Genomic DNA, 12,476 nt, shown 5'->3' with positions numbered 1-12,476 from the left:
CTCTGATCAGCCTTCTTTATGTTGTGCTTATGTAGAGCCTGTTCCCCATTTTTCTCATCAGAAATTCAGGTGCAACAAATACTAGCTACATCATAGAGCTGCCTAGGAGGTTAAATGTACTGATAGGTGTAAAGCCTTTAAAAAATCGCCTCATACATAGTAAATTAAACCCTCAATAAATGCTTACTATTTATGTGATCGAGCTGAAATTTTTCTCCATAAAACATTTCCACTAACAAAATTGATTCTCTCTCCAATTAATAAATAATTTTTTCCATTTCAAAGTATTATCATCTTCACATTTTTTCAGTTACTCAGGGGTAGTTCTTCATCTTTTCGTATACTCATTCTCATGATTTACATTAAGATATTAAGATCTATTTCCTTAGTGGTGCAATCTAAGCTGCAAATAATTTTCAGAAAATGATTTTACTACAGAATTTCTACTGGTTCTTTTTTCCTCCCAGATGTCAGTCACATTCTTTGTATCTCCTTCACAGTGAAGCTCTTCTCCCAAGCCTAAAAAAATCATACCTAGAAATCCTGCCAAAAATGACAGTTTCCATGACAACCAAAATAAGCAGACATAAAAAATGCCAAATGTAATTCAATACCTTTGAATTTTCTTTGAGTTCTGTGGATCCCTTTTATGTGATAGACAAAAAGGCCAGTGTTAGTTTTGTCTTCATGCTGGAATATATTTCCCATATACCTGTATTTTCACTTTTTTTTTTCTTTTTCATTCATTTCCTCTCCAGTCTACACACAAAAGATTAGTGTTTATAAATAAATTTGAGAGAAATTACAGAATCAGAAAGTGGTACAATCTAATGCACCTGCAGAGAATTTGACAAATAATTTTAGATCAAGAGTATCTCCTCTTATATCCAATAATAATATCATTACCTTACATTTTATAGTACTTTACAGTTCAAGCTACTTTCCCATTCACTATCTAATTTAATCCTAAAAATAATTCTTTTACAGGTATTTTTAAAATTGTAATCAAAGATCCTCAGAATAAAGCAACCTTCTTAGAGACAGCAGATGATGAAATCAAAATACAAACCCAGAATTCATTACCCTTTATCCATTTTTACTACAACGTTTTATTGTTTTAGGAAGAGTTGCTAAAATTCCCTTAGTAACTTGTTACCTATCAGCCCTTAATGGTCATGATACTGTTCCAAATGCCTAAGGAACATAAATACGTCCTGCTGAAATTGAAGATGATCCCGTTTCATATCACTCAAGCTAAAGTTAACTTCCCCAAGGTCCTAGATGGAAGATAAATTACAGAGTTTCTAAATCAGTGAAAAATAAGGCCTCTTATGTCAAAAAGTGCGTTATCTAAAAGAAGAATCAGCAAACATTTTCTGTGAAGGGCAAAACAGTAAATATTTTAGGCTTTGTGGGCCAGTCTCTGTGAAACTACTCAACTTCATTGTAGCGTGAAAGCAGCCATAGGCAATATGGAAATGGATGGGCCTGGTTGTGTTCCAATAAAACTTTATTAAAAAAGACTGGGGATGGGGCAGGAAAGATTTGGCCTATGAGCTGTTGTTTGCCCACTCATGGTCTAGAAGATACTTCTTCATTGTAGAAAAATGGAAAGTTAGATTTAGGTTTTCATCACTGAAGAACTGAGAGAAACATCAAACAGAGGACAGGCAAACATTATATGTTAGGGGGTTTTTTGTTTTATACAGGGAAGGGATGGATGAGGGCTGCTCTGGGTAACAGTGCAAGCCTATGTTCGTTCTCTAAATCGTTGACAGGATATATTATTCCTGCCTCTGGTTACGAGGCTAGCCAGGGAAACATATTGGCTTACATTCTTTAATTCCACACGTACTCTTTGTCTTCTTATCATGTGTTATGCTGACAACCAATGGGTAGACAAAGATGAACAAGGCTCACTGGCAGCCTTCTAGGAGTTTCCAGTCTGAGGTGAGGTAGGAGAGGAGGTGGTGAGGACAGACAAGTATGTAAAAAAAAATACAGCATAAAGAAAAATGTGGAAGAGACCAGTAAGGAGGTATTAGCAAACTGCACTGAGAAGACAAATGCAGGAGAAATAAGCTTGGTCCTGGGTGATTGGGGTGTCATGATCAGAGAGGGTAACATTTAGTTGGGTCATGAGGAATGAAAGGATCCCAAAAGGAGCTGAGGGAAGGGCAGGTCAGGAAGAAGAATCTCAGGTAGGCACACAGGTACAGCGATGTAGGGCATGTGCAGAAAACAGGATAATCCCCCGTGCCTGGAGAGGTAGAGTGAGGAGTGGAAATGGGAGCTGGAAGTCCAACCAAGTCTTCTGAGAGCTGAAAGATGCAGCTGAAGTGCTGGGATTTTATTCCCCGACAGAAAGGAGTCCTGGCGCATAAATCAGATCATAACAGGACTTTACTAAGAGAATGTCAGCAGCAGTGTGAAGAAAGCTCGGTTCATTAAATGAACCTCCAAGAACTCTGGAGCAATGCTGTCCAAAAGAAATATAATATGTGCCACAAACGCAAGCCACATATGTGATTTTAAAATTTCTTATAACCACAATTTTAAAAAGTAAAACTAAACAGCATTAATTTTAATAATATACTTTATTTTACCTAATTTATCCAAAGTATTATAGTTTCAACATGTAATCAATGTAAAAATTATTAATGAGATATTAATGTTTACCTCATACTGAGTCTTCAAAATCGGGTATGTATTTTACACTTAGGGCAGGGCTCAATTCAGATTTTCAATATTGCAAGTGCTCAGTGTGGCTAGTGGCCACCACATGGGACAGCACAGCTCTAGAACATATGAACTAAAGGGCATCCGGGAGGGGACCTGAGCCTAGGCTGGAGGCAAGACCCAAGGACAGTCATTTGGGGATGCCTGGCTGCATATTTTGCCAAGTCTCCTTGTGCCCTGAGTTCTTTTAGAATAACCTACATGGGAATAATTGCTGTGCCTTTAAAATAAAATGTTCATAAAATGCCATGTGGACTTAGAAAATCCTGTTCTAGCTAAAGGTAGGTAAACTGTTAAGGTAAGTGAAATCTCAGACACTTTACATTATAATAACAATGGTTTCAATAAGGAATTTGGATCTTAACATTTTTCAGCTGGAAGGGCTCTTAATTATTTTATGAAACGTTCTAATTTTACAAATGGCAGAGACTCAGTATCACTCACCTAGATATTACTCCTGGGGCTGCCCAGTTCTTCCCTTTTTCCAGGTTACTGTGTGGGTGTATGTGTGTGTGTGGTGTATGTGCAAACAACAGAGACAGAGGAACAAAGGCAGGCAGCAGAGATGAGGAGGGGGAAGGAGAACAGTACAAGAGCCTGGTGAGTCTTTTTTAAGCTACAGATGCTGGGGCCCTACCCTGATCTACTGAATCAGAGATGGACTCACAGACAAATTAAGGTAGTGCCATTGCTAATCTATGAAGAGACCTATATTATCATTAGAAATAGTACAAAACACAGGAGAATTTTTTAAACCAGAATACCTGACTGATGAAAATTTGAAAAGGAATACTTTATTAAATTCCTTGGAGTGTTGGCTTAGGTGGGAGAGAGAGGGAGATAAAAGCACGGGGTAGTGAAGGATGCAGACACCCATGTAGCAGAAATAACAACAGCCACTGAACGCCTTTAGCACAGGGCCCTGCACTGCAGGGTTTTGGGCTGGTGTGTGTGTACCTGTAATAATTTTGGGGGTGGAACCAAGTTGCCATAGTAAGAAAGGTAAGGTTGAGGACATATCAACTGTCTTCATTTCTCACCTCCCCCTTAGCAGCAGTTAGCTCCTCTTCCAAAAAAAGGGGGCGGAAGAATATTTTATACTATCACTTTAGGCACCAATTTATTAGCCTGATCATAATATTGAACTATGGACCAACCTGGGTGTCCCGGTACACCCACATTTATCAGTTTGGACCTTGTTAGGGATGTGTAGTCTAGAAAGCTCTCCAGGTGATCTGTTTTGAACTCCTCACCAGGGTGAAGACTATTATAGTACCGCTTCCTAATTTTAATGTGTACACCAGTCACCTGGGGATTTGTTACACTACAGCCTCTGATTCGTAGGTCTGGGATGGAGCCCCTGCATTTCTGACAGCCCCCTGGGTGATGGCTGTGCTGCTTGTCTGCAGACCACACAGAACAGTAAGGCCCCAGAACATCAACTATTTTTCTGAACAAAGTAATGTAAGCACCCTCGGGTATTTCCTCCTTTCCCACTGCATTCCCAGCATTAAAACGCCTGTGGTTCCCCTCGCTCCTTCCACAGGGGGCTGGAACTTGAAAAGAGACGAGGCATTAAGAGATCTCAGAGGCCTGAGCTGCCAGTCCTGCCTAGGAGCAAACCTGTTTGATGAGGCTCACCTCTTTTCATCCTTTCACCTCTCTGCCTTCAGGTATCTAAACTCGAAAGAGAGAAAACTCAAGAAGCCAAGAGGATCCGTGAGCTGGAGCAGCGCAAGCACACGGTCCTGGTGACCGAACTGAAAACCAAGCTCCACGAGGAGAAGATGAAGGAGCTGCAGGCCGTGCGGGAGAATCTCATCAAGCAGCACGAGCAGGAAATGGCCCGGACGGTGAAGGTGCGGGACGGGGAGATCCAGAGGCTCAAGTCGGCGCTGTGTGCGCTCCGGGACGGCAGCAGCGACAAAGTAAGGACAGCGCTCACCATCGAGGCCCGCGAGGAGGCCCGGAAACTGTTTGATGCAGAGCGCCTTAAGCTCTTACAGGAAATTGCGGACCTGAAAACGGCCAAGAAGCAGGTGGATGAGGCGCTAAGCAATATGATCCAAGCGGATAAAATCAAGGCTGGGGACCTCAGGAGTGAGCATCAGTCCCACCAAGAAGCCATCTCCAAGATCAAGTGGGAGTCGGAGCGGGATATTCGGAGGCTGGTTAGTAACCCAGGGCAGAACCATTCTCTTTCCAGGCTTCAGAGTGCTTTGGGGTTTGCTTTTTCATGAAAGGTGTCTTTTTCATGAAAGGTGTCTTTCATGAGAGGATTGTAAACAGTACCCTCCTTCTGTCTAGTGCTATGGCCAAGATGCAAGATAGGTCAATAGATAAGTAGATGCGCCCAGGCCAAAATTGGCATTGTAAAAGGTAAAAGATTTTGGAGTCACCTTTCTCATGGAAACTGGATTCTTCCAGCCCCACACGTATGGAGAGTATGGGTTTAATGACTCCTGTTTTCTTGGATGTCCATGGAAATATTCTGAATTATGAACTCTTCCAAAATCAGCATGTTTTGTAGGCTTTCCATTTATAAAATGTTCTGGGGTTTTTACCGGGGAAAGGGAAGTTTCTTTGGCTTTCAAGGTGTCTGAAAATGGCAGCCACTGGGAACATCCTCTGGGATTCACCTGTCTTCTCTCCAGGAACCATGTCTGAAAGCAAGAAATAGAGCTATAAAACCCCTAGTCATTTTACAAAGAGATCTTCTTTCCCAGAATAAACAGGGGCCACTGAAAATAGGGGCCATTATAATTCTTAAATTGGATGTCATTCCTAAATAGCTTATTTGCTATTACAAATTTCCAAGACTTCCTTCAACCCCTACTGAGTTGAGTCTTTCTTTTTAATATGTATGACCAAAAGCCACGTCAGTCTCTCACTATGCTTAAAAGTAAAACAAATAGAATTATTGTGTGAAAGCTATAATGTTGCAGATTGGCCTTCTCTTAGAAGTATTTATATGCATCTATATTGAGAATGTTTAGCATTAGTCATATCTTGGTTATATATTAACTATCACCTGTTCGAGTGTACTTTATGCTTCTCTAAAAATATTTTCTTAGGAAAAACTACACCTTCCTTCTTGTGTGTGCCAGGTCTAAGCATTTATATTCTAAGAATTCCAATTATGTGTCTTAGACAGTATCTCTAGGATTTCAATTTTATGTAAAAAATGGTTATCGTAGAACATTTTAGAAAACTAAACGTGATTTTCTTTGTACTGCAATACAGTGTGACTGTAAAATGTTGCCTTTGCTACACTTTCCAAATTCTTTATCTGCAATTCATACTATCGCATTGGTTGACAATAAAGACCAAACACAGTGCAGAAATATTGGTCTCTGCCCTGCCTTTGGTTTTTAAGACAACAATGGCTGATGAAGAAAGAATCAAGACTGTGAACTCTGGAGTCAGCAGGTAGGTAAGGAAGCTTACATTAAATATTTTTGCTTGTCGATGCTTTTAATGTAAAATCTTAAATGAAAAGGAAGCTTTACATTAAATATTTTTTTACATTATATTTACATTAAATATTTTTGCTTGTCGATGCTTTTAATGTAAAATCTACAAATATATCTACCTGTTGGTCTGCAATTTCTTCCATGATTTCCTTTCACCAGCACATTGCAGAAGCAGACATGAAATCCCTCTTAATAACAATGTAAAATCTAATCTGTCTGAAGATCGGTTCAAAAATTGGGTACAAACAGAAAAACAGGGGAAACTTTTTCATTAATACAGATGCACTTCATTTTTTCCTTCTAATCCTGTTCTTACTGCAACACCCAGTTTTATTTTTGGAACTGAAAAGGAGAGAAATGGGAGCTATTCTGTGTAGAAAATTTTCCCAGGGAATTCTGCTATGTACCCATCTAACTAGAAATTTGGAAGATTTTCAGTATTCTGAAACCAGAGTCCATATTTATAACCAGCATGCAATAGAGACTGCTTGACACTAGGTACTGGATAGTCTACAGAAAACCACTTTGGGAAAATGCTGGAAGGATAACCTTGGCATAAGTATAGCATAGGGCCAAATAGAATGGGCTCTAGGGTCATAAGACTGTATATTAAATCAGTCTTCATCATTTATTAGCCATATGACCATGAACAAGTTCTTAACCCTTTGGGTCCTCAGTCGTCACCTGTGAAATGGTGATAACAGAACCTATATAATAGGATTGTTATAAAATTAGACAAGGTATGTAAGGCCCTGAATGCCTTGAATGTAGAAAAAGATCAATAAATTTCAGTTATAATGATGAGGCTGATTATATGGGTGTAATGGGGTGATTTCCCAGCCAGTTCAGTTATGTAGGGTACTTAAGAACCAAGTAAGAGCATGCAGATCTGGAGCTACGGTAAACTGGAAATAAACCATAGACGACAGATCTAACAAAGGAACGTGCTACTTAGATAAGAGTAACACTGGACTCAAGTTTCCTGCAAGGAGATAAAATGAAGACAATGCTTTTACTCCCAAATTAACAGGACAGCGTTTGATTACTTGCCAAGTTATCAGATGATGTCACAGCACCATGGCCTCCCAAAAATGATCTAAAATTTTATCCTGTGACTTGGAGGCAGTAGCTCACAGAGAGTTACATGTGGGAAGATGTGATTGTATAATACAGTTTCTGTTCCAAATATATATAAATATGTATTTTGGTCTTAGGAACACAGCAAAGAAAGATTTATACCAAGTGATTTGTTATATATAAGGAGACATTTTTATAAAGAGGAGAACAGTATACTATCGTTTGCATTAAATGTGTCTATTCTATTTCCGTTTTTAAGATTCTCATGGAATATAATGAAATGAGAAGAAAGGTTTTACCTAATGGCTATGCTTTCTTCAGAGATTGTTTATAGCTATTAACTTCACTAGCCCTCACCCAGGGATGGCAAAAAGTTTTCAGTCCAGTGGAACTCTGATCAACTGGTATCAAATGCTTTTGGCCTTTAGTTGAGAAGTATTTCTGAGGCCATGCCCAGGCTTAACAAAAATGAGTGTTGGGATCAATAAATATATCCCACAGATATAGGTGGGAAAATAGTAACTAATATTACCAGGTATTTTCTATTCCAGTTCTTGTCCCAACCACGATTTTCTGACTATAATAGTAAAATGGTTGCTAAGAACTGGCTGCTCTGAAAAATGGATAGGAATGGAAAGAACCATACAACATGAACATGGAAGGACAAATTCACCACTTGAATGCAAACATATTGGCCTTAGGAAATGATGAGGATACTGGAAATACTGTAGCTTCTTCAGTTACAAATGACCTGTTCATAGTTGTTACTGCTATTTAAACTGAACTCAAAAGTCATTCCCCCAAACAGGAGGTAACATCACACATTGTCCTGGGAAACATTGTAGTAGAATATTTAGCATCTGTCCTTATTAACACTAATGCCCTGTTTTAAAGTTAACTTTTGCTTTCCATATCCAACCAAACCAGACTGTTTCAAACAATATATTGAATCACAGCACCTACATAGGATATACTAGAGAGAAAAAATTACCCTCCTTGACACCTAATTAGTCTAGGATGGTCGTTCATTACATATTCCTGCCTTGTCTGACTCCTGAATTCAGTATACTTGTCATATTCATGATTTTTTCCCCTATATCAATCAGCAGAACAAAAGTTAAGCTCATACCATTGTAAAAATGCATTTCTTTGCAGCATTGTTAAATAAAATGTCACGGGTGTCATTTAATTCAGATGGATGAAATCAAAGCCAAGGACAGGATCATCTTTTCCCTGGAAAAGGAACTGGAAACCCAAACAGGCTATGTACAGAAACTCCAACTGCAGAAGGAGGCTTTGGATGAACAGCTCTTTCTGGTCAAGGAGGCTGAATGTAACATGAGCAGTCCAAAACGAGAAATTCCGGGAAGGGCAGGAGATGGCTCTGAACACTGCAGCAGTCCTGTAAGTCTATTCAAGTTGAAGTTAGAAACTCAGGAGTCATCTTTTATTTAGCGCCTAAGTTTTACTTTTCCTGTTTACTACAGAGCAATCAATTCCACCTCCTACTATAAAACAAGCAAGTATCTTGGGAGCAGAGTTTTCTAAACTCATAGACAACAAAGTGGTCTGTACTGCATTAGCTGATCACAAGAGAATTACATATCTTTTAAAATCCTTTATAGAATTTTTCTAGCCATGATACCTGTCCAAACATCAGCATATTATAAGAATCATAAATTAGATGAAAATACTTTGCCTCTTGCCAAGACTGGTCATTTTCCCTTGTGTGAACAATTGAGTTGAAAATTGGTAAAAATGGTTGTCATGTACAGGGGTCAAAATGTATAACTGTGTAAAAGACTAAACCATTTATAATCGTCACCTGAAAGCTTCAAGTCTGATTGTTTGACACTTATTTTCCTGGAGTTTCCTCATGTTATATGAGAAATTATTTTCAGAAGTTTAGTGATAGAGATCAGCTTGTATATAGTTTACTTTCATATCTTATACCTTGCGAATTATTTAGTGCTAAAAAAGATGACAATGTATTTTTTAGGAACAGAGGTAGGTTCCAAAGTAGTACTTAGAACTGACTAATAAATAATTTATGAATATATGTGTGTATATATATATATATATATATATATATATATATATATATATATATATATATACACATATATCCCAGTAGGTGGCGGAAAGAATACTGAACTAGGATTCAGCAGATGTAAGTTTTAGTTCTGTCACTGACGCTTAGCTGCAGTGTAGTAAAATTGTCAAGAGAATGAGCTCTAGAGTCATACCCTTTAGTTTAAATCCTGGATCTGCTGTTTGCTTTGTGACCTTAGGCAGATCCTTTGACTGCTCAGAGTTTCCTCATCTGTAAAATAGAGGCAATAGTGGTACTCCACAGAGCTGGTCTAAGGTTTAGAAGAAAAGATATGTAAATATAGAACATAGTGTCTGGCACACAGCATCCAATACATATTAGTATAGACCTTGAACAACTTACGACCTCCCTGAATCTTACCGGTTCTGCTGAATCCTTTAGGATATTGTGAATCAAGGAATAGAGTGTGTGTGAAACTGCTTTGCCAACAGTACAGCACTATCAAAATGTAAGATGATAATGGAATTGCAAGTATATATGTCCTATGGACTCTAGAGCACAGACTTAATCTATGACTGCTGCGTGTAAAGTGATTCCATGACTATTATGCCAGTGGGGAAGCCAGCTGATCTGGGCAGAATCTACCAGCGAAGTTTATCCTATAATCTCCTGTCTTCTATACATGAAAGTAATGCACCAGCCTTCTGAGTCTGACCTTTTTCTCCGGGGTATGCAGGAATTTGCAAATCCCATCCCTATATCCTGCTCTATCCTCTCTTTGGCTAAGAGTAATAGCAGGACATCTGTCTAGGCTTTGGGAAGCAATGTGCAGCCATGACACAAGGGATGAACCTCATGGAACCATGAACCTCATGTAATCACAGCGTGACCTTGGTCTCACAGCTCACAGATCTCATAAACTGATCCAACCATCTACCACTTCCTTTGCCAGGAGCCAGGGCTCCAGGGAGTATCTGCCACATGGAATTCATTTACAACTTCAAACAGGCTTGATCTTAAACCCAAGCAGAGAATATTGGGGATTGGAATAGGGTAAATATTTACTCTTCTCTGAATAAGAGAACGTTTTACTCTCAACTCATGAGCCAAATGAAAGGAACCAAGCCTATTACTTTTATGAGCAGTATTCTAAAATTTTGTGAAAAGTATTATTGAAGAAATAATAATTTTAATTTTCATGTGTAGGATTTGCGAAGAAATCAAAAGAGAATAGCTGAGTTGAACGCCACTATAAGAAAGTTAGAAGACAGGAATACCTTGCTTGGAGATGAACGAAATGAATTGGTGAGTTCTAAGCAAATTTATTTTATTTTATTATTCTTTAAACATTTTGTTATAGTAGTATATACGATGTTATAGAAGTATAGCACAGTAAGGAAAAATGCACAAATAATAAAGATATGGCTCAGTAAATATGCCCCAGTGAAGCATATTATGGGCGAAGCACCCATATAACCACTACCCAGATGAATAAGTGGAAGATTACCAGCATCTCAGGACTTCCCCTTTGTGTGACCTCTTTCAATCACCATCCTTCTAAAGTTAACCACTATACTGAATTCTCTCACTATAGATGTCTATCGCCATTTTTAAAACGTGTTGTAGGGAATTCCCTGGCGGTCCAGTGGTCAGGGCTCGGCACTTTGATTACTGGGGCCTGGGTTCAGTCTCTGGTTGGGGAACTAAGATTCCCTCAAGCCGTGCGGCCCAACCAACAACAACAACAAAATGTGTTGTAAATGGAATCATATGATAATTACTCCTTTGTGTCGGGCTTTTTTGCTCAGCATTCCATTGGTGAGAGTCATCCACTGTGTTGCATGTAGAATTCATTCATTTTCACTTTCTATCATATTCAATTATATATGATATAATTATATATTTATTGTAAAAGTATAAACAATATATGATATGTATATACAATTATATGATAAATATATACATATTCATCTATTGTTAATGGACATTAATGTTGTTTCATAACAGTTTATACCTGTTAATGGTGCTGCTACATGTCCTGGTGAGAAAATGTGCTCATGTCTGGGGGGAATATACTAAGGAACAGAATTACTGGATCATAGAGTATGCATGCAGTCAGCTTCAGCAGTTGCTACCAGTTTTCCACAGTTGTCTTAATAGCCACATTTCCCCCAACAATGTATGAGAGTTGTAGTTTCTCCATGTCTTTGTCAACATGCAAAGTTAATTGGTCATTTTAGTCATTTTGGTGGGTGTGAGGTATATTCTTATTGTAGGATTTTCATTTTTGTTTTCCTTCTCACTAATGAGGTGGAGTAACTTTTCAAATATCTATTGGCCTTTTGGGTATCCTGTGTGATTTGCCCTTTGTCTTTTGCCCATTTCCTCTTGTGCGTTCATTTTCTTATTAGTATTAGGGATTTTTTACGTCATTTTGGGATGCTTGTGTTTAAAATATCATGCTCTGTGCCTTACATTTTACATCTTTTTGGTGGCTCTTGGTATAATGAAGTCATTTTCAGCCTCTAAACACGAGGGACACATTGTCTTATGTCTTCTCAGTTAAAACGCGTGCGGGAAACCGAGAAACAATGTAAACCTCTTCTGGAAAGGAACAAGTGCCTCGCCAAGAGAAACGATGAACTGGTGGTGTCTTTGCAGCGCATGGAAGAGAAACTAAAAGCCGTTACCAAGGAAAATTCAGAAATGGTGTGTACCACAGACTCTGCAAAACTGCAGCTTCTTTCCTTTTATTACTCTGTTAACCTGACTTCCTGGTCTTTCCCAGTTTATTTTTAAAATACAATGCTATTTGTGAAAGCTTAGATTTTTCCCTTATGTAAGCAAGGAACACATAAGGAAGAAATCAAGAGAAGGTTGCTGGCTTTGAATTTTGTGGGGTTTCTAAATTTTGCAGAATGATGAGAGCACTTCCAGGAATCTGTACACTCTCCAAAAGCTCCAAAATAGAGAAGCAGAGTTTCAACCTAGCTCCTCAGCCACAGAAACCTCCTTCCAAGATAAACAAGGTCCTACTGTATAGCACAGGGAACTATATTCAATATCCTGTGATATTCCAGAATGGAAAAGAATATGAAAAAGAATATATATATATGTATAACTGAGTCACTTTG

General features: G+C 38.5%; 1 protein-coding gene across 5 annotated transcripts in view; it reads left to right on the top strand.

Moving 5' to 3' along the window:
- JAKMIP2 (janus kinase and microtubule interacting protein 2) overlaps positions 1-12,476 on the top strand; it is a 172,873-nt gene that overhangs the window by 111,383 nt on the left and 49,014 nt on the right. For all 5 annotated transcript variants that reach the window (XM_067732177.1, XM_067732180.1, XM_067732179.1 and 2 more), the window contains exons 3-6: positions 4,413-4,910; positions 8,484-8,693; positions 10,549-10,647; positions 11,905-12,051. In XM_067732177.1, the coding sequence (XP_067588278.1) occupies positions 4,413-4,910; positions 8,484-8,693; positions 10,549-10,647; positions 11,905-12,051 (954 nt within the window). The remainder of the gene's footprint in view (positions 1-4,412; positions 4,911-8,483; positions 8,694-10,548; positions 10,648-11,904; positions 12,052-12,476) is intronic.

Source organism: Pseudorca crassidens, chromosome 3 (genome assembly GCF_039906515.1).
Source record: "Pseudorca crassidens isolate mPseCra1 chromosome 3, mPseCra1.hap1, whole genome shotgun sequence".
NCBI classification, from domain to species: Eukaryota; Metazoa; Chordata; class Mammalia; order Artiodactyla; family Delphinidae; genus Pseudorca; species Pseudorca crassidens.
This window is presented reverse-complemented; position numbering and strand designations above follow the sequence as displayed.